At 38.4% G+C, this 24,640-nt stretch overlaps 4 protein-coding genes and 1 long non-coding RNA gene across 6 annotated transcripts; 3 read left to right on the top strand and 2 right to left on the bottom strand.

Annotated features, from left to right (window-relative positions):
* Positions 1-152: 152 nt before the first annotated feature.
* Positions 153-3,002, bottom strand: LOC110862371. Its single transcript, XM_022111567.2, has 2 exons — positions 2,318-3,002; positions 153-2,020 (listed from the first exon to the last, which is right to left on the bottom strand). The coding sequence occupies exons 1-2, from the start codon at positions 2,951-2,953 to the stop codon at positions 1,358-1,360; spliced, it is 1,299 nt and encodes a 432-aa protein (XP_021967259.1). The 5' UTR covers positions 2,954-3,002; the 3' UTR covers positions 153-1,357.
* Positions 3,003-4,348: 1,346 nt separating this feature from the next.
* LOC110862394 lies at positions 4,349-6,113 on the top strand. The gene is made up of 3 exons (XR_002549170.2): positions 4,349-4,574; positions 4,660-4,761; positions 5,821-6,113. It is a non-coding gene; the product is annotated as an uncharacterized LOC110862394 (long non-coding RNA).
* Positions 6,114-9,153: 3,040 nt separating this feature from the next.
* LOC118433486 lies at positions 9,154-10,839 on the bottom strand. Its single transcript, XM_035845448.1, has 7 exons — positions 10,620-10,839; positions 10,402-10,539; positions 10,309-10,341; positions 10,016-10,225; positions 9,738-9,955; positions 9,480-9,645; positions 9,154-9,403 (listed from the first exon to the last, which is right to left on the bottom strand). The coding sequence occupies exons 1-7, from the start codon at positions 10,837-10,839 to the stop codon at positions 9,285-9,287; spliced, it is 1,104 nt and encodes a 367-aa protein (XP_035701341.1). The 3' UTR covers positions 9,154-9,284.
* Positions 10,840-14,675: 3,836 nt separating this feature from the next.
* LOC110862352 lies at positions 14,676-17,951 on the top strand. 2 transcript variants are annotated; one of them, XM_022111546.2, is made up of 3 exons: positions 14,676-14,936; positions 15,531-15,758; positions 16,077-17,951. In XM_022111546.2, exons 1-3 carry the CDS (start codon positions 14,878-14,880, stop codon positions 16,261-16,263), a joined length of 474 nt encoding a protein of 157 aa, XP_021967238.1. In that variant the 5' UTR covers positions 14,676-14,877; the 3' UTR covers positions 16,264-17,951. The 2 variants fall into 2 exon arrangements, with proteins under 2 accessions (XP_021967238.1, XP_035701383.1); XM_035845490.1 differs by having other exon boundaries at positions 15,531-15,767.
* Positions 17,952-20,868: 2,917 nt separating this feature from the next.
* Positions 20,869-24,336, top strand: LOC110862351 (uncharacterized protein K02A2.6). The gene is made up of 2 exons (XM_022111545.1): positions 20,869-21,764; positions 21,867-24,336. The coding sequence occupies exons 1-2, from the start codon at positions 20,869-20,871 to the stop codon at positions 24,334-24,336; spliced, it is 3,366 nt and encodes a 1,121-aa protein (XP_021967237.1).
* Positions 24,337-24,640: the final 304 nt, after the last annotated feature.

The following is a 24,640-nucleotide window of genomic DNA, read 5'->3' as shown; positions in this document are numbered from 1 at the left end:
GACTAATTAAATGTGCAATCCAAGTCTTAAAATGAATTTAAGGAAAGTCAACCTCAAAGACGTGAGTTTAAAGGAATAGCGTCACACAATTATTTCTGCGTAATACCAAAATGCCAGACATGATTTGCATGCATAAATAAACATGTAGCTGATTTTATAATGATGTAATTTTAATTAACGAGTCAATTACAAGCAACATTTTTTTTGGCTCGTGTGCAAATACTTTGATACAAAACAATTTCTACAGGCGTATACAAATATCTGTTGATTGTATCTTATCAATGAAGGGCCGTCCATAAGTTACGTAATCGAGAGGGGGGAGGGGCGCCTAATAAGGGTCGAATGATATCGTGACTATGTTGCACATGTTAAAGAAAGGAGGGGGCTAGAAAATGGCGATTTTTTCGTTCCGTAATTTATGGACCGCCCCTAGCATGAACAAAACACACGATGTGTTAAGTTAATTCGTCCAGATTTTCCTATACATATATTTGAAAACTTGTAACTCAAAGTCGGTTAAAACTTGGGTTATACTGGCGAACGGTATGATTCTCATGATTAGGACTTATCTTCATTCTTCGCATGGAAAAATTTAAAAGAAAAATATTAACTTGTAAGGAAGTTATGCTTAAATATTGGTATATCGGGACGAATTAAGTCAACACCCTTTAGAATATTTAGTCATTTTCATACCTATATACCTATGTATGTATGTACATACGTAGATACTATTCGTTTTAGACTCTCCATCCACCCAAAAGAGCTTTGGATCAAGCAAGTCCGACGTCAAAAAAAGGCGTCCAGGCACGACGTCCAAAAATTATGTTAGCCGAGTGAGCCGAATTATCCTATTATTTAACACCAGTTTATTTTATTTTGGCGTTCAAATTATTCAATTCGTGTCAAGAATTTGGGTAATTGAATGATTTCCACGCCAAAATAAAATAAACTGGTGTTAAATAATAGGATAATTTGGCTGACTCGGCTAACATAATTTCTGGACGTCGAACCTGGACGCCTTTTTTCGACGTCGGACTTGCTTGATGCAAAGCTCTTTTGGGTAGATGGAAAGTCTAAAACGAATAGTATATTCTATGTTTTTTAATAGTAGCCCTAATTGGGAATTAAGGGTTTTGACACTAAATTATCACATAACCGCCAAGTTTCTCATTTGCGCTATTGATAAATTTTGCGGTCGCAAGAAAATATTATCCTCAGATTATGAATTCAAATATTTACAATCAATTTCTAGGAAAAATAAACCTATCAAATACACAAATACCTACAGAAGACTTCCTCTTTGGTTTGCTAAGTGAAAATACCCTTAATTCGCAATCTCTCGAACATCCACCAATTTCTAAACACAAGTCTCATCACAATCCACCAGTTCAGGAAAGTTACAAGCTCCAATGACCGGGTCGAAGTGTAATCCCTCCGGACAAATCATCTCCGTCAAGACTTCACGCTGACAACGAATGTATTTCGCACAGTCGAACGGATGCGGATAGTTTCCATCCACCTTCCCAACACAGGACAACTCTTCCGGACAAAGCGTCGTACTTGATGGCGGTATCGGCGTAGTAGTCGAAGTTGTGGTCGTCGGCCTGGTAGTTGTGGTCGGTCTGGTCGTCGTGGTTGGTCGCGTCGTCGTCGTTGGGGTTAACGGAGACAAATCAATGTACCAAATTCCATTAAGCATGGTAGCATTTCCGATAGTTTGGTATGACGTTCGTCCCCCAAAGAAGTAAATCCTATTCAACCTGGAAACATAAACGGCGGTAGTCAAATCGAGCAGATGTGTTCCACTTGCGGGAAAGTTGGTCACCGGAAGTAGCGTAATTCTCATCGTATCGGGATCAAATTGGCCAATCGTGTTGGTGTAAAAACCCGCCGAATCGTTCCCGTATCCACCGATGACGTACCCATGCTTCCCGTCCCAGACAGCGGCGGGTTTTCCGTACATGTACGGGACAGTTTCCGGACCCAGGGTGACGGCTGCAGTTGGCAGGGTTACGCGTGCCTAGGGATGTGCAATGGCAGTGTCAATAAAGTTCATGGTACAAACGTCATGCAAGGTCATATTTTTCAGATGTATGTCATATTTGACAAGGTTGTAAAAAAATGACAAATGCGACATTCATGCCAGACCAATATTAAATGCCATAAATGTCAAAATTTTCGTAAATGTCGACCGAAACTTCCTTGGCTACCGGCAATTTTTTTGCCACAAGCCATTACCAATAAATGTCTGGCAAATATGACAGCTTGACATTTATGTCACGACAAATTGACCCGATATCAACGTCCCTACCCTTACCACGGAATACTCCGGTTTCGTCACTCCAACTTCCTTCCCAAATATGTACGCGGATCCGTCCCCGCCAGAGATGGCGGTCATGGGGCTATATGCGACGGACATGTTACCCACCAGAACGGTAGAAGTGGATCCCATCGAGTACGACGCGACCGTCTTCGTATTGGAAGACGATCCCATTAAGTAAACCAGGTCATACGTGGCGCCACGTGGTACGGCCGCATGGTAATAATCTGACGACGGGAGGGCCGCCATAAACTCGATTTCGCCATTGTGAGGATTGACTTTGTGCACGTTCCCGTAGTAAAATATGTTCCCGGTGTAGATGTAAATGTTTCCGGCCGTATCGATCGAGGTTGTCGCGGAGATCGTAAGAACTTCCGGGGCAAACGTGGCGACCAGGGTGATCGAGCCGGTGGAAATTTTATAGGCGAGGATGTCCTTAATGCCAAACTGGGAGGTGGCGTCGCTCCCTCCAACAATGTAGATCGTGTCGTCCCCATCGTACACGGATGAGCAGCCGGATCTCTGCGTGGGTAGGACGGTGTTCACTCGGACGGCGGTCAGTTGTTGGGCGAATGAGGAAGAAAAAAACGTTAGCAGTAAAATAAAAATTATTACTGGTTGGGAGGACAACATTTTGATGTTTTAACGAGATGGAACAGGTTGTGGATCTTTTCTGATTGACAGAGAGGGACAGAGTGGACAAAGTTTAGTGGGTGCAGGCAGGTGCTATTAAGTAAGCTTATCTTAAATTGTTAACAGATATATCGATCAAATTGTTGATAAGGGGGAAGTTAATTATTTTTATGGTTTAAATAAAAAATGGTTTATTCGGTAGAGTGCATATGTACAAGAGTATTACAAAATTTGTGTTCTTTGTGTAAGTTCAACTATGTATGTATGCTGGGTATAGGTGTTAAAGTGGTTGATATGAATGTATGTATGTATGGGACCTTAAACGTTTTATCATGGTGGTATTTCCAACTATAAATACTCAAATTGCGAAATATACACATTTTATCGATGACAATTTTGTAATGCAGTGATCACTTTAAAAGGAACTGGTTAGAATGAAATTCTGCATTTGAGTTGACTATACCTATGTATGAAATTGCGGAGTCCTTAGCGTTCGTGTTTATTGTTAGTTGTGCAGCAAATATGCATATATGTAGCTTGTTTAATATTACTAAATGAATAACAATTCGTGACAATTTAACTGCAAAGTAAGTAAATATTATCACATTAGGAAAGTATATTTTGAAAAATTCCCGCAATTTAATAAGAAAATGCAAAGATATCTATGTGTGTATGTATATATGTACATATGTAGCTACACAATTTAATTTATCCCTCTGTCTTAATGAATGCATTTTTCAATGCTCAATAATATTGATTAGGTTCTATCTCTGATGATAATCGACCCATTTCCCAAAAAGTTTTGCTCTCCAAGATAATTTTTCAAAAGCCAGATCGCCACCTATGCACTTCCCGAGGGTAAATTGCTAACACCCCAAAACCGTATTGACAACCCTTCACACATGACGCAATTTTTATTCCGACCGTCCAAGCAAATTATGTACTCAAATCTATAATTTATTTAATCGGGCGGAAAAAGGTTCATGATAAGACCTCAAAATTTCTGATATGCTTACATCGCACGTCATATTATGTCGGCAGGCTTTGATCGATTGATCAATTGGCCAATTCGATCGGCTTGTCTCTATAGATTTTCTGTGAATGGTTGACATTGTCCCAATACATAATTTGATGAGATTCTGACCTGCAGTTTTATTCTAGTTGACGCAAGTACTATCAGATTTTAATTGAATTTACTTGACCATGAATTTTTATAGCTTAAACTAATTTATCTGCATTTCCTGAATTTTTGCAATGCTTACATGCAAACATACTCCTCTGAATATGTATCTTATCATATTAATTACGACAGATTTACGTCAATCATGACATTCTGCGGATCCAGTATAAAACCGAGCGAACCCCTTCATCCAGGTACATTCACACGTTCTTCACTCTCATAATTTCAAATCTAAATAGTGAGAAAAAAGCTTTTCAAATTTTGAAAATGTCGTCCGCATTGAAATATTTGGCTGCCTTGGCCCTCATTTCCGCCGCCGCTTCTGTGACAGCATCTTCGCTGAGCACAGCATCTTCGCTTCTTTTAACCTTACTGAGGTCAGTATCGTCCAAAAGACGGCCGACAATTCAAGGGGCGTCGTGAGAAACATTACTCGCTGTGGTACGTATGTATTTAAATAAGTACACTTTTTGCATATTTTAATCGATATTAAACAATAAATGGTAACATTTATATAATTGATGAGGTGGGTACGGAACACCAATTCAACTCAGAGTTTCGGATTGCGAGGGACGCTGTGCTTTCATACCTGGACGAGTGTACGACATTGAGTATGATTTCATGCCAAGTAAGTTTAGTCGATTATTAGCTCGCCCTGCGTAGCACGGGAGCTATTGAATTCCTCTTGTCCGTCCGTCCGTCCGTCCGTCTGTCTGTTAACGACCTTTTTGCATCAATTGATGCTACTTAAACAGCCCCTTGACCATTATTGGATACGTCAGGCGCACCATTGGTATTAAACAAACCGAATCAAATTTTTTAACAAGTTAATAGGACCATTGATATCTAACAATCGGGAACACAAAATGATGCGAAATAATTGGAGGCAGAGACGCAAAACGCACCAATAATGCAGAATATCCGGGAGAAATGATCATACAATTTTGACATAAATTTTTCAAAATTATCGTTGATCGTTGGTAGGTAATTCTGCACCAGTGATGCACAATTTTTGGACTCTTCTCGATGCATAATAATTATTGATCTATTTTGTTGGATTTTTCTGCACCATTGGTGCAACATTGCATAAAAATTATTCATCTACTTTGTTGGATTTTTCTGCACCATTGGTGCATAATTGCAAAAAATTATGTATCCATTTTGTTGGATTTTTCTGCACCATTGGTGCAAGTTATAACCAAATCATTATTACAGGGTGAGCTACTTCTAACGTTACTACGGTTTATTAATATTTAACTTACATAATTAAGCAGTATAGTTTTTCTATTAAGTTAAGTTTAGAGTAACTGATTGATCTCGATAAAATTTTATATAAAATTGGAATTTTATCCAATTCCTAATTTTTTATTTGATAATAATTACACCCATCAGTTACCAGTTATCATCGATTATGTTACACATTTAAAAATCTGGTATAGTAATACAAGCATTGATACCCGATATCCCCGTATTAAAGTTGATACCGCTTGGTATTGAAATTATACCGATCGGCTTCCGCTAACCCTGAGCTATTGCTACACGGTATTACATACTTATCAAAACCACATCGGTATAGTCAATTATGCATACTACTTATCTGTACTTATCTGTTTAATCCTGGATTTTTAAGAGTGTAGCGACTAAAATTCATATAGAGTTAATTATCACTTCACTAATTAATCAACAGGCTCTGCCGCACCGTCGCTCAGTTTGGCGGTTGACCTCGTGTACCTCGGAACTCAGCACCGTCTCTTTGACTTCGTCCTGCCAGACTCTGTCCAACCTGGTTTCGTATACACCGTGAGGTACAGCATCGTACCGAATGATGTCCTCGCTGGGAACGCGGTTCTTCTTCGTGCCATCATTTATCACACGGACAACCGAATTTTGGAGGTTTGCAGCCAGACGGAAGCCGATATCTTGAACCTTCCATAAATTGCGGGGTTAAAAGATTAGTTAATAAATATGTATTGTTACTAATTTATTCATAAGTGCGTCATTGAATTACATCAATAATACCTGTTCAAAAATTTAGTTTTTATTCAAAAGTCCGATTTCTGACTGAAGATTTTCATTCAATTCAGTCATTTGCTGTCGAACTCATTTTATTTCACATCATCGGACTGCATTTCTTCCTTCGCCCCATGTATTCAGCATAGGGTGAAAAATGAGATGAGTGAGAAATCCCTTCATTCACAGTTATTCAACCTGAAATGACGGAATCTTTCATTCATTTTCATTCACTATCGCTTACCACTCACCATCATAATCACTTAAATGAATGAAAGTGAACAGGTATGACATAAATGCGAGCAAAACGGGTAACCAACGACTAATTTTTTCGTCTTTGCAGTATTTTTGCATATGTAAAAGTCGAATTTATTTTAGATGATTGGCCTGGTTACATATGTATGTATGGAATATCAGATGTTAAGCTTATTTAATTTTGGTTCATCAAATTGACACATTATTTGGATTTTATTATAGATAACACCGTTTTGCATCAACTTTTGAAGTATGTTAAGTATGTAGTTCTACATATTTTAATCACCCCCTGGTCGTTCGAAATGAATAGTGGACGCTGCGCCGTAAAGGGGAGAGGGTTTCAAAGTTTTGCATCCCCGGTTGTATCCCCCACAGGCAAAAGTCTCATTGTTTGTGTTTGATAAATATTTCCCGGTAAACGTACCGTTTTCAAAAATCCACACCCCATAATGCCCTGCGCCAAGGGAAAACCTGCAAAATGGTATTAAGACTTTCAGGGACCGTACATAAAGATGCCATGGATTTAAGTGCAATGTGGGCGGAAATACACTGTGTATACACTGTTAAAAATCTGGTATACCTACCCAACCAGAAGTTTAACGATGAAATAACATTAATTCATCTGCGTTGAATCACGGTGATCGTGTCAGTGTTTTCAACGTCCCACGCACCGTGCATTTCATGGTAATCGCCCAGTGACTTCACCGTTACTTACATCTTGAATCAACGTTAATGCACGGTAAAATTTATGTGCATGGCACCTTATATTATCTTTCTGTCAACGTTAATCGCACGATGGTATATCCTAGGTTTCTCGGTGATGCACTGTTAATTGAACGTTCATTTTGCAAATATTTATATCCAAATATTTTTATTTCAAAGCTTACTCACAACAAAATAATACATAACAATATAAACTATGTGTAAATATACATGTCAATTATGATTAGTAATCTATTCTTCACATAAAGGAACACAAATGTAACTTGATTTTTTACTACATGCTATGGGAAACAACATTACCTTATATTTTATGTCAAATTCATTAATTAACTTTGAAGTGAATGAAAGATCTGTTACTTTACAGATCATAAATTTTGTCGATTTACATGGATCTGTAAAATAATCAGACTTTCCCTTAAATTTACGTATACGAATCTTTTGTCCCTCAATAGAAATGACTACAACAATATCATTGTTTTGTAAAATAAAGCCTCGATCTCTTGGTTTGTCGGAAATTTTAAATTGTCTGGAGATTGTCTCAATAATTTTTGCATTCTCTTTAACACGTTCTTTTTCTCCTATACGTCTTATCACCTGTGCTAAATGATTGCTATTACCTCGTATCATTCGCTTGATTGTTTGCATATCGTTTTCAAACGCAAACGCATTAATTGTTTCTAACGAACCAAAAATGTCTGCATCATCAGTGATATGAACTAAAGAGTGAACATTATACACAAGAAATTCCTTGCAGTATAGGGTAGACATATCTTTACCAAATTCAAAAAATAAATGTCTTGCAAATGGATACCAAGATCTGTTGTTAGAAAGCAAAATTCTGGTCGCAATGCTAAGCTTTAAAAAATGTTTATATTTTTGGGGGCTCAGAGAATCTTTCAAAACTACTGGACCATAGTACAATAGGAAACTCCTAAATTCTGTGGCTTTCCAGAATTCTAATTCTGAAAGAGATCTCGGTCTCCTATTGAATTCTGAGGCTGCGTATTTGTTTAATCTAACTAACTTTTCAGAAATTATTAAAATTGTTTGTCTCCCTTCTCTATGGGGCAGAGGTCCACTTTTCCAACATTTTAGTAGTTTTTTTACTACACCTAAACAAATAAGGTGCATGTAGTCAAGCACCACACAACTGACTAAACCAAAATTTAACGGAACTAAAGGGGAAGTTCCGTGGTGGTGGAGTTTATCTAGCTGGTCGTTAAAATCTTTGTCTGTTCTAAGTGGGGAAGAAAATTCATTGAATACAACTCGACCAAACCACGCACCTTTTAATGTACAACGGTCACATCCATGGAAACCATTAAAAGCTGCAGTCTGCTTTACATAATTACGAGCCGGCGCATCAGCAATGATACACCGTAGCCTAACTCCAAGATTAACACCATAAATATTTACACCTTTCGCTCTTAATTCTAAAAATTCATTAACTAATGGCCCCAAAAACTCATTTACATCTATGGGCTTAGATTGTTCGCCGTAATATAATCCAATCAAAAATGGGATATTATTACTTATGTGAGGACATCGACCAAGAATAGGCCAGAACTGTTTCTTACTACTTTTGCTAATAGGAACGCCATCAATTCCTATCGTTATTGAGAAAAATCCCTGCTTTGACAATGTACAAAAACTACTATCAGACACTACTTGCAACTTTTGACGTAACCCAAAATGATAATAATAACCACCTGCTATTGTACAAATATTATAGTTTGTTGGAGTTCCTAGTAAAGTTTTATATGATTTTGGCAATTTGGAACTAGGGAACTCCTCACTCAAAACATTTAATAAACTATCCACAGCAGTGGAGGTAATATTATTTTCTACTGCCCATTTTGCTAATTTATCCTTAATACTCAAATTACTCATATTGTGCTCTAATAACTTATCTGAACCTAAGCATATCCCGTTGGCATAATCAGAATCACAAACTAATTGTAACTCAGATAATGAATCATTAGAAATTACTGGCTGACCTAACTCTACATCTGGTACATCTGATACATCAGTTTCCATTTCACTTAACATTAACTGTACATTACTTTCTATCCTCCGATATCTTGTCCTGTCAGAAGCCATATTAATTTTTTACACGATCTAGACTTAAGATTAATTAAATTAGCAAATTAACTTATTCTCCAATTATTCATCAGACGATTTCTTCTCCGGTTTCCGGCAAAATCGAAGCTTATCCATTATGATTGATTTAATCTCTAAATCATCCGGCACCGTGACTAGTTTTCTGTTGCGTTTCACAGCAGCTGTTGGAGAATAGTGATGCATTAAATTTATTTATATCTAGTGGAACATTTATTGAAGCGGTTTTAAATATCTTACCGACGATAGCCGTGTTGATATTTGAGAAGGATATGTACGATTTTTTTCCATCGCCCTTGCCCGTGTAAGTCAATCCGATCCGTAGTGTTTTTGCAAATATCCTCTCCAAAATTTCGGTGATTGTAATAGGAAGTGTTGTTCCTCCTATCCCAACAAGGTACTGCTCCTGTTAGTTGTTACCAAAATCAATTAATAAATAGGTCTGTTGCACATATGTATAGATATAGCATGATGATAAATTAAATCATAAAAACGTACAAATACTTTCCTTTCCGTATCAATAGATAATTGAACATCAAATGCTGTTAAGTCGGCCTCACTCTCGATAGGGAATTTTGGTAGCGATGAATAATCCACCTCCACATGCGGTGTTGCCCCTGACCGTTGATTCAAGACTAGTTCGTCCAGGATTTGACGGAAGTCCCTTTGATTGGCTTCAATACGTGCCAACGCTCTAATGATTACCCCTTGGAAGCCTACGAAATATTAAAAAAATGTGTAGGTAATCCACATCGTGCGTAAATGTTTCGAAATACCTTCCGAAAAACCTGAATTTGACGACTTTGACGTTCCCACGTTTTTTGTAGGAGCAGATGTGCATAAAACTCCGCTGGAGTCAATGAAGAAAGTTTGAGAATTCGGCAAAATTTCCACCGTTTGAAAATTTAGTTGGTTTCTCTCGTCTTCAGCCAATGATGAAAGACTTTGCGAGGAGCCAGCAGCCCCAGGTTCATTAACCGCTCCTCCTGAAAATAATAATATTACAAATCACCGAACTATATAAGTATGAATGTTACGCTATTATGTTTGTTAAGAGTTAAACATTTACCAATAAAATTATTATGCGGCTCACAGACTGAAACTGGAATTTATGGAATTGTGGTAGTCAAATTCGCCTGGCTTGGTTTGTCAAGGTCCTCACAATCAGACGACGATGACCGCGCTGGACGTTGCGTTGTCCTCCTTGTGCGTTTTCCCGCAGAGAAGTCCACTTTCGACACCTCTATTTCTGAGGTATCCTCCGCCTTGTGTGCGGCGGCGTTGGCACTAGTATAGTTATCTGCAAAGTAATTTCCTTATAGTAATTTAAATAAAACACAAAATTTAAACTATATGAAACACCTTAAAATTAGTATTTACCAAATTCTCCCAGCACTCGACATTTGTAGACAGTCCAACCATCACCAGGGGATGAATTCTTGTCTTTTTTCTTGTTTGTAAAAGAAGGGGTCACTTTATTGGGCCACCGACATCCGGTCTTGTCAGACGTTAGCCAAATTGCTGGAACTGCTTCAACAGTTTGCTCCTCGGGGAATTCTAACACCACAAATGGTTTACTCGTTATAACAGCCAGACTCATTTCCAGTTATTGAGGAAAAAAACTACTAAATATTTAAATTTTATGAGCAGGATAATTAATTCGGAAAGTACAAAGATATTAAATAAGTAAATGTAGAGCTCTGCTGCTGCCGGTGTGGTGGTGGAAAATTTGGAGCGAAATGGAGTGGTGGAATCTAAAATGGGGGAACGTGCAGCGTCATGTCTTTAACACGTTGATTTCACGCTGAGGACACGTTAAATCTTCGTGCATGTTTTACCGTGAACTTATCACGGTATTTCAGCGTTGTGTCAACGATATAGTAAAATTAACGTGAATTTCGACTGTTAGTTTACCGTGCTTCGCACAATTCATTATAACGGTATGATGATCACACAAATATAACGTTAAAATTACAAGACTTTTGCGAAAATCTGCACCTTATTTCAACAGTGCAAAATCTGCACGTTAAATCCGTTGGGTCAACGTTGTATCATCTATCATTTCTGGTTGGGTAGTCAGGCAGGTATTGATTTCTCGGTATTAAAATTTCTACCGCTTGGCATTAAAATTATACTGGCTGGTAAAAACTTTAATACCAAGTTGTTAGTATATACATATGTAAACACATGGCATTACTTATCAACACCACTTTAGTAGAGTCATAAATGAATACCGCTTGATATTATTTTAATACCGGATTTCTAAGAGTGTACATATGAAATTTGTCAACATTTTTAAGAATTCGATCAAATTCCACATGCCAGATTCCATTATGGGAATAATAAATTTTAATGGGCGTATTCACCGCAACGTCTTATTTTGCGTCACAACTCTTTAGGAAACTTGCGAAGTATTTCTGTCGTGAGGGGATTCGTAAAATATGACTTCGAAAAAAAATGAAATAAAGAACATGCTCATTTGCTAGGTAAATTTGGCCCAAAAATTTCACGGTTTTCCAGCAAAATTTCTGCAAAATCCCACAAATTTCGCAAACCTTCGTAAGTTATGTTGCTCTGCTCAATTTGCGAAGGTTGACGTGAGCACGTTCAGTACATACATAATATGAGTATTTTTTTAAATTTCAACATACGTGTCATATCCGACTTGTCGCTTTATCTCGACAAAGTTGTAGTCCAAGTTGACATTGTAAATGATGAAATTGTACCGCAATTTCCGACTGGTAAGGTTAAAGTTTAACCGCTCAGCTAAATCGTTTAAAATTATGCCGAGCACGTTCGACCTTGACCTTGACCTGGACCTCTCAACCTGGAGCTTTTCATAATCGAATCGCTGCTTCATTTCCTTGATTTGGTTGACAAGGATTTGTTGCACATTTTCGTCGCCCGACAGGCTGAAATATTGTTGAAAATGTAGAAATTTAGGGTTGGATAAAAAAATTAAAATCTACAAGTTGAAAAAATAATTTATGAAAATAATTTATTCAATATTTGCATAATAATTTCCAACGGTTTACCTGTTAGCTGTATTATTGATGGGAATATTCATTGCGGACAAAAAATTGTGTGCAGCTTGTTACACCCCAAGATTCTAACGTATGAATTTGTGAGATAAATATGTATGTTCTTCGCCAAATTGTATATTTAAATTTTTAAAATCATAACGAAACGTTAAATTGAAATGTTTAACGAACAAGTGGAGAAGAGCTAATGCTGGATTTAACCAGGACTTGGTACATACACGAGAAAAAGATGACCTCATCGCCAGTCTGGAGCCGTAAGCCATGATGACGAAGTAGTTTAAATTTTATTAGTTTAAGTGTATATCCGAGAGCAGTAACAGCGGAGGCGGGGGAACATGGGGAAGACATGGTGACATTTTTTGACATTTTTGGGGACATTGTGCTCCCCAAAAATTCAGAAAAATTGTCGTATCTTTCCCATATTTACATACATACAGAGGGGTGGGACAGAAGAAGGAGCCACTTTGCCTAAATTTATTCCGGCCTTATTATTCGTTTGTGAAGTTTGGTAATTGGTTCAGTGTGAAGCCCTTTAGTTTATCTAACGAGCCTCAGTCGCTTTTTCCAACCAGTCATGACCTTTGACACAATTTTCAGAGTGATTCTGCACCACTCGTCCTGAACACTTTTCCAAAGTGCATCAAAACGCACGCGTTTTCCTTTCAAGAAGGCTCTGTTTTAAGTACTCGAATCCAAAAAAAACATCGGATTGATATCAGAGGAACTAACGAGAGTTTCTATAGTAGGAATAATTGTTATACCCAAACTTTTTTTAAAATCCTTCGTGTAGGCTGATATTTTGTGAGAAATAAGTTGGGATGAGAGCATGATCTCGGGATTTCCTACGAGTCACTTGCTGTAGGTCATTGTGAATGACTCTAGAAATGTTCTCCTACTAACGTTTAACATTTTCGCCATGCAACTTTTAGTTGGTGGATTTACCGTTTTGGCGAAAAATTGATTTTCCGGATAAACTTTTTGGTTCAAGCGGATCTTGGGTATCCTTTCCGTGGGGGTGGAGCTCTAACCGCTTTTTCCCTCCGCTTGATTCCAACGTTTTTAAGTACATTAGAAACGTACTTTCGATCGACGATAAATCCATTTGCAGCAAATTTTCTAACAATCGCTCTCTGGCTCAGTATGTCTTTGGAAAACACTTTTATGCGTGCCTCGCACTCTGGGGGGTGCTGCAGGGGCATTTTTAACCGTAGGGAAAATCTGAATAGTGTTAAATTTTCGTTAACTATCTGGGTATGACATATGCAAATTTTGAAAATGCCGCGACTGTGCATCACACGCCACCCCTAAAATTCAAGTGGCTCCTTCTTCTGTCCCACCCCTGTACAACTGCAAGTGATCGAATTTTACAAAATGCATCATAAATATCTTTATGTTCAAAAGATTAATTCTAATTTGCAGGTTTCCCCTTGACGCGTTGCATTACGGGGTGTGGATTTTTGAACAGGGTATTTTTAGTGGAGAAAATTTATTAAATACACGCATGGACACCTATATCAGTGGGGGGTACAATCGGGGACGCATAATTCGGGAAGATGTCCGGTCACTGCCCACTACCATTTATTTCGGACAACCAGAGGAGGATTAAAATGTTTTAAATTTCGCAAAGTATATTAAAAGCTGAAAATAGATAATTAAAAATAATTTCATGTGACTCAAACATACTTGATTTACACATTACAAGGGTGTTATCTGTTATCAACAGTTGTAAGTGAAATAAAATCTATAGAGGTACATATCGCGTCCATTTTATGAATAAAGTGCTTAACATCTGACACTACTAAAATGGGAGTTTTAAGCAAATGAAGGGACGCGCCTAAGTAAGAGGATAGTAGTTCTTTATTTTACAGGCCGCATCACTACAAATGTGTACATGCTACGATTGATTAACCATTTAAGCATTTTATTTAGATTTTTCGGTGAACCTTTATGTTCGTGCGTGCAAATATGTAGATATATGTACATATAATGCAATGCACATTGTGTGTCTTCATGCCATGAGTCGTCCCTTCCACCATTATCCCATCTGCAACTTAAGGAAGAGTGCTTATTCCACCCTATTTCAAAATATGCATATCGTAAAGTTGAACCCTTCAAGCTTTCTAATTTGGGCCATGCATGAAACCAGTGATCAATCCATATATATGTATGTATGTCAGGGGTATTTGTCAAAGAAATATGTGTGTGAGTACATATTCAATATCATAATTGTACATGACATATTTATTACATATATATGGGCAGCAAAGGAAGGATAAAGTTTGCAACACCCACATGCTGTGAATATATATGTAGGTACCTTTTATACACGCTAAGGGACCCCTTAGCACCATTTAAACATACATACGTACATATGTACATATCTAGGCATAAAATCTGAAGGTATGGTCAAAATCATGTGACTCTGCTTTTTACATAACTTCGTCCATTGCCCACGTCTTAAATTATTCCTCGATTTTAAAATTCCACAAGTTTTTATCAGACTACATGCGCAGCAAATCCACGAAAAACATGTCGCATACTTATCAGGCTTACGGGTCCTTCTAATGTTTCCTACATACGTATAGAATTTTTCAACTATGGGTACTTCTCGTCAAGCTTATCCTGCTGCCTTCACACCGAATATCCAAAATATGGGGTAAGTAAAAAATAGCCAAAATTCCGGGACAATCTGAGAAAACTTGTATAAGATCCTTACTGGCCGAAAGGCATACTTCATACTTGACTCCACCGGCACTGCTAATAACTTGCATTGCCGTTTAATAATGCTGGGGTAATCAAAACCCAGAAAAAAACTATGAAAACGGTGTATGCATATGGCTCTACCAGATTTTTAATATTGTAGCGTCCCATAGGTATGTATTAACAGTCCATACTGGGATTGGGAAGAACTTCCTACCGAATTGGTAGCAGTTTGTTACTGAGTGGTAAATTTGTTATTACCATTATGGTAATGAGAAATTTACCGCTTGGTGATGTTATGATAACATCACCAAGCGGTTATGCCCGTTTTACTGTGTGGGCAGATATGTACTCCGGTCAGTAATGATTTAATACCAGTTTTCTAAGCGTCTACATAAATTAGCATATTTTTTCTAATTAAATATATATTTAATTACATAAAATATACACGCATTTAGCACATATGTGCTAAATGCGTGTAACTACATAGAGAGCGAAACCTTATGTAGTCAACAAGAACTTGATTTCGATTTTAATTACAACTTTACAGCGAGATGGATCACGGCTTAGGAAAAATCATTGTAGGTCTAATTCACGCCGTTAGCAACACTATCAAACCAAACATGGACGTCGAGCTGGACAAAATCCGGGCCAGAATTATAACCGATTTGGCAGAGCGATTAAATTGCACGTTAACCTTGCAAAAGATTCTGTACAATTTCGTCGTTTACAATATGGACCTCGACTACAAATTCGACCAAATGCGGGGACAAATCGGGTATGAATCGTAAGTATATAAATATACGAATAAATAGTTTACCGGTTTGGAACTGGAAAAAAATCGACAAATTTGAAAAAAAATCTAAATTGCTACACCCTAAAAATAATGTTACTCATTTGAAAAGTAAATGCACTCTAAATTTAGCTGCAAGTAAATTTTTCTAAATCCAGAGTAACGTTAACTTGATAAAGAGTAAGGATTACTCTGGACTTAATTTAGAAATCAAATTGCATTTGTTTCTAAAAAGCGTTGCATTATTTTTAAGGGTCTGTCATTAACTATCTAATGTAATCCAGATGTTTCTCCATTTTCTAGATTTTCCCTCGGATCGTCACTATATGAAATTTGGGTTTCTCAACATGGCTCATTTACCGGGAGTTTTGAAAAGGGCCACTTTGCCTGTGGCGGGTATAATAGAGGATGCATTATCGAACGCAAAAATAATTCGGATGGGGAGTTAACCATCTATTTCGGAGTTCCAGCCAAAGACGGTGCGAACTGACAAGGCGTAATTGATAATTTGCCATTTGATGGATTCCATCTCAAGAGAATAAATTTTAGATTGTAAAAAAATAGTGAATTTAAATTAAATGCATTCACAGATTTTATTTCGTTTTCAGGCAGATTTTAATTAATTCTGCAAGTAAAAAAATGTGTAGGGACCACGTTTGCAGAAACATTTATCAACTACAGATACATACGTACTTATAAGTATTTATATACCTAACATACCTGCATAAATAAATTGGTATGTACATCAAAATCGTATAACAATTTTTACTATTTTATTAAGTGAATAATCCTTAAAAGACTGCCCATTAAATTACAGAATATAAAATGATAATATGACAAATTTAGTTCGGTCTAAATAATGAAATTCTGAATTCTCATCGCATGCATGCATATTTTCATATGTATTGTGTCTGTAAGATCGGCATAAATCGTATACATATACAGATATACATATGTATGTAAATATGTATATAGTCTAAATCCACGCAGAATATGCATGTGTGTATGTGGTATTTAGGTAATGTGGTTTTAACAACAAGTTGAGAATGTTCAGCTATAAAATTCTATCTAATCGTGTGTCAAATTGCACATGAAAGTATTTAGTTTCTCTCCAAACTCACATTATACATCTAACTCTCTGATAAGATTGTGTAAGCATGTAGTTCAAGAAATTGCTTTCTCAGTTTCTAATGTTTCACTGCTTATTTAATATCCTCAGTCTGAGACAGTGACCGCGGAACTTCGAGGGACATATGGTGACATTAGAATTATGAGATAGAAGAGGTGGGGCTTCTACAGGGGTGGGACAGAAGAAGGAGCCACTTGAATTTTAGGGGTGGCGTGTGATGCACAGTCGCGGCATTTTCAAAATTTGCATATGTCATACCCAGATAGTTAACGAAAATTTAACACTATTCAGATTTTCCCTACGGTTAAAAATGCCCCTGCAGCACCCCCCAGAGTGCGAGGCACGCATAAAAGTGTTTTCCAAAGACATACTGAGCCAGAGAGCGATTGTTAGAAAATTTGCTGCAAATGGATTTATCGTCGATCGAAAGTACGTTTCTAATGTACTTAAAAACGTTGGAATCAAGCGGAGGGAAAAAGCGGTTACAGCTCCACCCCCACGGAAAGGATACCCAAGATCCGCTTGAACCAAAAAGTTTATCCGGAAAATCAATTTTTCGCCAAAACGGTAAATCCACCAACTAAAAGTTGCATGGCGAAAATGTTAAACGTTAGTAGGAGAACATTTCTAGAGTCATTCACAATGACCTACAGCAAGTGACTCGTAGGAAATCCCGAGATCATGCTCTCATCCCAACTTATTTCTCACAAAATATCAGCCTACACGAAGGATTTTAAAAAAAGTTTGGGTATAACAATTATTCCTACTATAGAAACTCTCGTTAGTTCCTCTGATATCAATCCGATGTTTTTTTTGGATTCGAGTACTTAAAACAGAGCCTTCTTGAAAGGAAAACGCGTGCGTTTTGATGCACTTTGGAAAAGTGTTCAGGACGAGTGGTGCAGAATCACTCTGAAAATTGTGTCAAAGGTCATGACTGGTTGGAAAAAGCGACTGAGGCTCGTTAGATAAACTAAAGGGCTTCACACTGAACCAATTACCAAACTTCACAAACGAATAATAAGGCCGGAATAAATTTAGGCAAAGTGGCTCCTTCTTCTGTCCCACCCCTCTGTATATTCTTTTTGATATTAGTAACTTTTAACAGTTTTTTAAATTTCAACGTACGTGTGATATCCGACTTGCCCCTTTATCATGATAAATTTGTAGTATAAATTGATATTGTAAATGACGAAATTATAGCGTAATTTCCGCTTGGTAAGGTCGAAATTTAATCGCTCAACCAAATCGTTTAAGATCATCACGCGGACCTCTAATTTTTCAAGCTGGAGCTTCTCATAATCGAAACTTTTTTTCATTTCATCGATTTTGTTGACAAGGATTTGCTGTACATCGTCGTCGTCCGTCGGGCTGAAATAATGTTTAAAACGTGGTTTAAAAAATAATTAAAATTAGTTACGTACTCAATATTATGCCAACTTTTTTAAGGGTTTACATACCCGCTATTAGTGACAGGAATATTCATTTGGGACATGGGTAAAATTTTTCGATTTCTTATGGTTTAATGTATCGTAAAATTGTCTAGGTTATGTGAAAATCATAACGAAATAGCAAAACTTTAACCGACAAGTGGTGAAGGGCTAATGGGAAATTCTACCACGCTAAGAGTATGGAAAACGGATTTCTTTGAAAGGAGTGTTTATTTCCGTGTTTGTAAATAATTCCATAACGTGGACTTAATATGGTACTATGCATAAACTATGTTATGTATTTTTTATGTACGATTCTAGTGTTAAATTAGAAAGTTTGATGGTTTTAAATTTTCAACAGAAAATATTTATTGAAGCACCAACGGTGACCTTTGGTACGTATTTATACATATCTCATAAGTTAATAATGCAAAGATGTAAATCAGATGAAAAGTGTAGTGGACGGTCCATGAGTAGCAAAGACAAGCAGGGTAGGGACCGTTCATAAATTTTCCCTCTGTAATATGCGTCACATATGTGGGCCCGATACCATTGGAGATGGGAGTAACTAAATTGCGTTATATAATTTATGAACGGCCCCGTATGAATGTCAGTGATTTATTTTTATTTTATTTTCTGACACTTACAATAAATATGTGGCTTACATATCTGCATACGTAAGTGAGTACGTACAAATAAATCTACGAAAGTACTCCTATTTTTTTAACCATACGATCCTCGACGTCATCACTCTCATTACTAATAGCATTGAAGTGGTGACGTCGAGGGTCGTTTGGTAAATAAACGGACTGTATGTATGCCCCTACAAATTTATAAATACCACATACCAACACGTACATATAATTATGCTTGATTAAAATTTGATATTTTCATGCGATTTTTGCATTTAAAAAAATGCCTATAATTTTTTTTAAATTTAAAGTTTAAAAAAAATGAATTTTTATAATTTCGTAGGAGTAATACTGAACAAAAATTGTGTCTAATTTTTGAAATCGGGTTAAAATTCGAAAAGTTAGGTTAGGTTAATTTTACGTCTTTAAAAATTAGAATTTTGGATTTATTTTTTTTTGAAAATTCCACCACGGGCGTAAACATGTCCATTCACGAAAACGTAAAAATTCAGGTCCACTTATGTTTGAGCGCGAACAATTTAAAATTAGTCCGGTGGATATCGGCGATAACCAATGTGTCGATTTTTACGAAGCTTGGCCGTTTTTTTAAACTACTTCACGTTACTAGATATGGATATATATGTAAATACCTATGCGACGACAATTGAGAATACCCTCAATGCTAATTAAATAACGATAATTACATAATAAATAATATATATGCATAACTTGGTTAAAACAGAATTCTTAGGGCATTTCCTTCCAAAAAGGGCAGCATTAGCTTTAGGAGTGCTCATAAATAGTTTCTAATATGAGCAACATTTATTCAAAAATTTCTCCCCCTACGCCATAATCGTGTCTATAGCATAATCCAACATCTGCTGGAAAACGAATACTTTACTCTCTTTATCCAAAATTAATAAGGTCACCTCCCCAATTCCAACGTATAACGCCAACGGTTCCAAACTTTTCATCCATCGCGCCATCTCTCTCCTTTTCCTTGCATCCCCCACATTCCCCAATCCCCTCTTATATTTATCCAACAAATTCTTACTCATTTCATTAATATACGCGCCAAAATTGCAAACCAGTATTTGCACATAGACCGTTACGAACACCCCAAACGCGCATAGCAGTAACAAAGTGTTGTATATGTATCTCAAGTAGTACTTTACAGGTTGGATCTTTAACCTTGAGTTTATGCGCATATGTATGAATGTATGAAATCATGGTGTGTCCGTGCGTGTACGAATGAGTCAACTTGTTATATTTAATTCCGGTTTCTAATAAATTAGTTTGTTAATTGTTAATATTGTATTGTGTGCTATAAAGTCATTAAGCATCAAATACAACATTTGGCGACGAGGCTGAATCGAACTTACGTAAATTCAGTGCAGTTTAGTAAGCAGTGTGAGAATTTTGAAGTTAATCTGTGTAAGAACCTTCAAAAATGTCTATCGGCAAGTTAAGCCCGTTCAACCCCACCTCCGACGATTTTGATGCTTGGACAGGAGTTCTGGACAACTACCTTATCGCCAATGGAGTGGACAAGTCTGTGTCAAGTCAGGAAGCTAAAGCTAACGCTATATTGTTGTCATCAATTGGCCTCTCAACTTATGCTCTCCTCAGTGACATTCTCTCACCTGATAAACCCGAAGATAAAAAGTTTGCTGATCTAATCACAACCCTTCGTACACATTTTACGCCGGCACCGAAAGCTATTGCGGAACGTTTTAAGTTTACAAGTCGTAAGCGAAAGTTGGGTGAATCAGTCACGTCGTTTATGACTGAGCTTCGTAAACTCGCATCTACGTGTAAATTTGCTACTGAACTGGATACTCGCTTGCGTGATCAATTTATTTTTGGTTTAAATAGTGAAGCAGCCCAGAAAGTCCTAATGAGTAATGAGCGTCGCTCTCGCCCAGGAAACCGCAATCGCCAGTACCCAAGTCGTTCGTTCGGGCAATCCGTCCGCCCACAGTGTTCCAGAGGGGGATGCCACATTTCAAGTAGGGAAGAAGGATAAGTACAAGCCTCAGCCGTCACAGCCCCGAAAGAAGAAGGACCAAGGCAAGTGTCCTAATTGTGGAAGTTCTCACCCCCGTTCTGAGTGCCCTCATCGTGACGTAGAGTGTTTCGTCTGTCGCAAGCGGGGACATTTTGCAAAGTTCTGCAAAAGTAAGAAGTCGTCAAGTCATCCAGTGCATACAGTCAATAGTATAAGGTCGTCGCACCCCCCAATCATGTTGCACACTATTGTACATGGTCGTGAGCATGAAATGGAATTGGATACTGCATCATCATCAAGTTTCGTCAACAAAAAGTTTTGGTATTCTCTTGGCAAGCCGAAGTTCCACCCATCGCAAACTACGTTCAAAACCTTCACGGGTCAGGAGTTTAAATCTGTTGGTCGTCTGTCCACAGATCTTCAGTACAATGGACAATCAAAACGAGTCATTTTGGAGATAAGTGATGGTACATCTCTTTTTGGTCGTAACCTACTTAATCAATTTCAGATGGACTGGCCGAGTATCAAGCTCCAATGTTCTCAAGTAAACAAAATAAGTAGCGCACCTCTCCGTGACTCTCTTCGCGCCGAATTCGCCGACGTCTTCGACAAACCCGTTGGAGTAATACGTAACTTCAAGGCCAAGTTAGTTCTTCGCGATGATGCAGTCCCTCGTTTCTTCAAAGCACGTCCCGTCCCATTTTCTCTTCGTGCCAAGGTGGATGAAGAATTGGACAAAATGGAAAAGTCTGGAGCTATTCAACGCATCGAACATTCAGACTGGGCGTCACCGTTAGTAATTGTTCCTAAAGCAAATGGAAAAGTTCGTATCACTGGAGACTTTAAAAAGACCGTTAATAGTCAATTATGTGTAACTCAATATCCTCTTTCTAGGTATGAGGATTTGTTTGAGTCTGTTGCAGGTGGCGTGTCGTTCTCCAAGTTGGACGCCACTGACGCCTACCACCAAGTCGAGGTGGAGGAAAGTTGTAAAAAGTTTCTCGTTATCAACACTCATCGTGGCTTGTACCGCTACAACGTGTTGCCCCAAGGGATCGCTTCCTCACCAGCAATCTTCCAAGAGATGGTCGACGGTATGCTGAAAGGAATACCCATGAGTGGATCGTTTATCGACGATATGATCAGTTCAGGTCGAACTGAAGAGGAGAATTTAAGAAATCTCAAGATGATACTACAGCGAATGCGTGAATACAACTTCCGGTTATCATCCAGCAAGTGTCTGTTCCTCGAGAAGTCAGTCAAGTTTCTGGGTCAATTCATTAGTCAAGATGGAATTCGTACCGATCCAGAGAAAGTTGAGGCCGTCAAATTAATGCGTCAACCGACCGACCCATCCGAAGTTAAGTCGTTCTTGGGATTAGTGAATTTTTATGCGAGATTCATCCCAAATCTGTCCACGCTGTGTGAGCCTCTGAACAGATTAACCCGTACTGATGTGAAGTGGAAATGGTGCAAATTGTGTGATAATTCGTTTAATAAGATCAAGTCGTTGTTGTCTTCTTCTTGTGTTTTAGCCCATTTCGAGCAGTCTCTACCAATTGGGATCGCGTGTGATGCTTCATCAGTCGGACTCGGTACTGTATTGTTTCACAGATACCCGGATGGGAGTGAAAGACCAATTGCTTTCGCGTCGAAAACCTTGTCCAAGGCTGAGCGAAATTATGGTCAAGTTGAGAAGGAAGGACTCGCACTCATGTTTGGTGTTAAAAGATTTGTGCAGTTTCTTTATGGTCGCAGGTTCATCCTAGTTACAGATCATGAACCGTTGTTGTCAATCTTTGGAGCGAAGACAGGACTGCCCCCTTTAATCGCGTCTCGATTACACCGGTGGAGTCTGTATCTCAGTTCGTTCCAGTATGATGTCGAGTATCGGAACACCAAGAAACATGGAAATGCTGACGCGTTGTCACGTTTGCCATTGTCCGCCGCGCCATCAATTGACCAAGACAGTGAAGCCATTGTCAAAAGAGTGGTGGAGGACAACCCAGTAATGTCAAAGAATATCAGATTCAGGACTGCAAAAGATGAAGAATTGTCTCTTGTCATACGCTACATACGCCAAGGTTGGCCCAGCAAGCAGTCACAATTACCGCAGAAAATCCAGTCTTATTTTCCGCATCGTAACGAGTTCACAGTGGAGGAAGGTATCATTTTGTGGAGACTCCGCGTCGTCGTACCGTCAGCCCTGAAGTCACAACTTCTTCGTCAACTCCACGAGTCGCATCGAGGAATAGTGCGAATGAAAGCAATTGCGCGTCAAGTTATGTGGTGGCCAGGAATCGATGTGGACATTGAAAAGCAAGTCAAATCATGCACAGAGTGTGCTGTCCACCGGGACAACCCGTCCGTAGCCCCCCTCCATCCATGGTCATTCCCGGAAAAGCCCTGGCAACGCATCCATGTGGATCTCGCAGGACCTTTTCTCAGTAATATGTGGCTCATCATGGTCGATGCCCACAGTAAATGGCCAGAAGTCGGTAAATTGGGAAACAATTCCACTTCTAGCAATGTCATTGTCAAAATCAGAGAGATGTTTTCAAGATTTGGAATTCCAGAAACCATCGTTTCAGATAATGGTCCCCAATTTGTGTCAGAAGAGTTCGAGCGATTTTGTAAGAAGAATGGAATACGTCACACTACAAGTAGCGCGTATCATCCTCGTAGTAATGGAGAAGCAGAGCGATTTATTCGTGCCTTTAAGAGTTCCATGTCTAAAGGGGAAGGAAATGATAACTTGTCCTTGTGTAATTTCCTGTTGAGCTACAGAACTACGCCCCATGCGACAACTGGAGTAGCGCCTGCAGAAGTCCTCCTCAAGTCCAAGCCTCGAACGTTATTGGATCTAATCCGTCCTGATCCAAGTGCCCGTGTCCGTACACGTCAAGAGATTCAAGTCGAGTCGTTTGGTGGTCACTCAGCCAGTCGAGAGTTTCGAGTGGGTGACAGTGTTTGGGTCCAGTCATTTTCCAAGAACATGCCGAAGTGGTCCTTGGGAAATATCACGAGAGCAGTGGGTCCTGTCTCGTATGATGTCACTGTTGGAGATCGTGTTATGAAGCGTCATGTCGATCACATTGTTGCAGCCGATCTGTCCCAATTTCCATGTACCAGTTCTCCATCAAAGTCCGATACCAAACATGAAGACAATCAGTCGACACCAAAATCAAAAAGTCCAGAGTTTAAGAGTACGGAATCAAGTCCAACCAGTCCCGTCAAGGAACGCGTCGTCGTCCCTATTCCTATCGAGATTCCAGAAGAGGAACCCATAGTTGACCTCAACGAGAGTCTGGCGTCGTCCCGTCCTCAGCGTCAGCGCCGGAAACCTAAAGTCTTCGATCTGTAGGGGAAGGGAATGTTGTATATGTATCTCAAGTAGTACTTTACAGGTTGGATCTTTAACCTTGAGTTTATGCGCATATGTGTGAATGTATGAAATCATGGTGTGTCCGTGCGTGTACGAATGAGGCAAATTGTTATATTTAATTCCGGTTTCTAATAAATTAGTTTGTTAATTGTTAATATTGTATTGTGTGCTATAAAGTCATTAAGCATCAAATACAACACAAAGCTGTCGGAATTCTGTCATGCAATCGAATCACGATGTACGCAAATAAAACCGAACTCGCGCCCAGGAACGTGATCGCGAT

Source organism: Folsomia candida, unplaced genomic scaffold (genome assembly GCF_002217175.1).
Source record: "Folsomia candida strain VU population unplaced genomic scaffold, ASM221717v1 Fcan01_Sc055, whole genome shotgun sequence".
Classification (NCBI taxonomy): Eukaryota; Metazoa; Arthropoda; class Collembola; order Entomobryomorpha; family Isotomidae; genus Folsomia; species Folsomia candida.
Note: the sequence above shows the minus strand (reverse complement) of the source record. Positions and strands in the feature narration are given on the sequence as shown.

What these genes read in the sequence shown, in the direction of transcription:
- LOC110862371 (XM_022111567.2), bottom strand. Translation starts at nt 2,953, where the DNA reads ATGTTGTCCTCCCAACCAGTAATAATTTTTATTTTACTGCTAACGTTT. An exon ending in CGAAACCGGAGTATTCCGTG is followed by an intron (nt 2,021 to 2,317) that starts GTAAGGGTAGGG and finishes GCACATCCCTAG; the next exon opens with GCACGCGTAACCCTGCCAAC.
- LOC118433486 (XM_035845448.1), bottom strand. Translation starts at nt 10,839, where the DNA reads ATGAGTCTGGCTGTTATAACGAGTAAACCATTTGTGGTGTTAGAATTC. An exon ending in TCGAGTGCTGGGAGAATTTG is followed by an intron (nt 10,540 to 10,619) that starts GTAAATACTAAT and finishes ATTACTTTGCAG; the next exon opens with ATAACTATACTAGTGCCAAC. An exon ending in TATCAACACGGCTATCGTCG is followed by an intron (nt 9,404 to 9,479) that starts GTAAGATATTTA and finishes ATTCTCCAACAG; the next exon opens with CTGCTGTGAAACGCAACAGA.
- LOC110862352 (XM_035845490.1), top strand. Translation starts at nt 14,878, where the DNA reads ATGGGTACTTCTCGTCAAGCTTATCCTGCTGCCTTCACACCGAATATC. An exon ending in CCGAATATCCAAAATATGGG is followed by an intron (nt 14,937 to 15,530) that starts GTAAGTAAAAAA and finishes ACAACTTTACAG; the next exon opens with CGAGATGGATCACGGCTTAG. An exon ending in GGACAAATCGGGTATGAATC is followed by an intron (nt 15,768 to 16,076) that starts GTAAGTATATAA and finishes TCCATTTTCTAG; the next exon opens with ATTTTCCCTCGGATCGTCAC.
- LOC110862351 (XM_022111545.1), top strand. Translation starts at nt 20,869, where the DNA reads ATGAGCGTCGCTCTCGCCCAGGAAACCGCAATCGCCAGTACCCAAGTC. An exon ending in CATTCAGACTGGGCGTCACC is followed by an intron (nt 21,765 to 21,866) that starts GTTAGTAATTGT and finishes TCCTCTTTCTAG; the next exon opens with GTATGAGGATTTGTTTGAGT.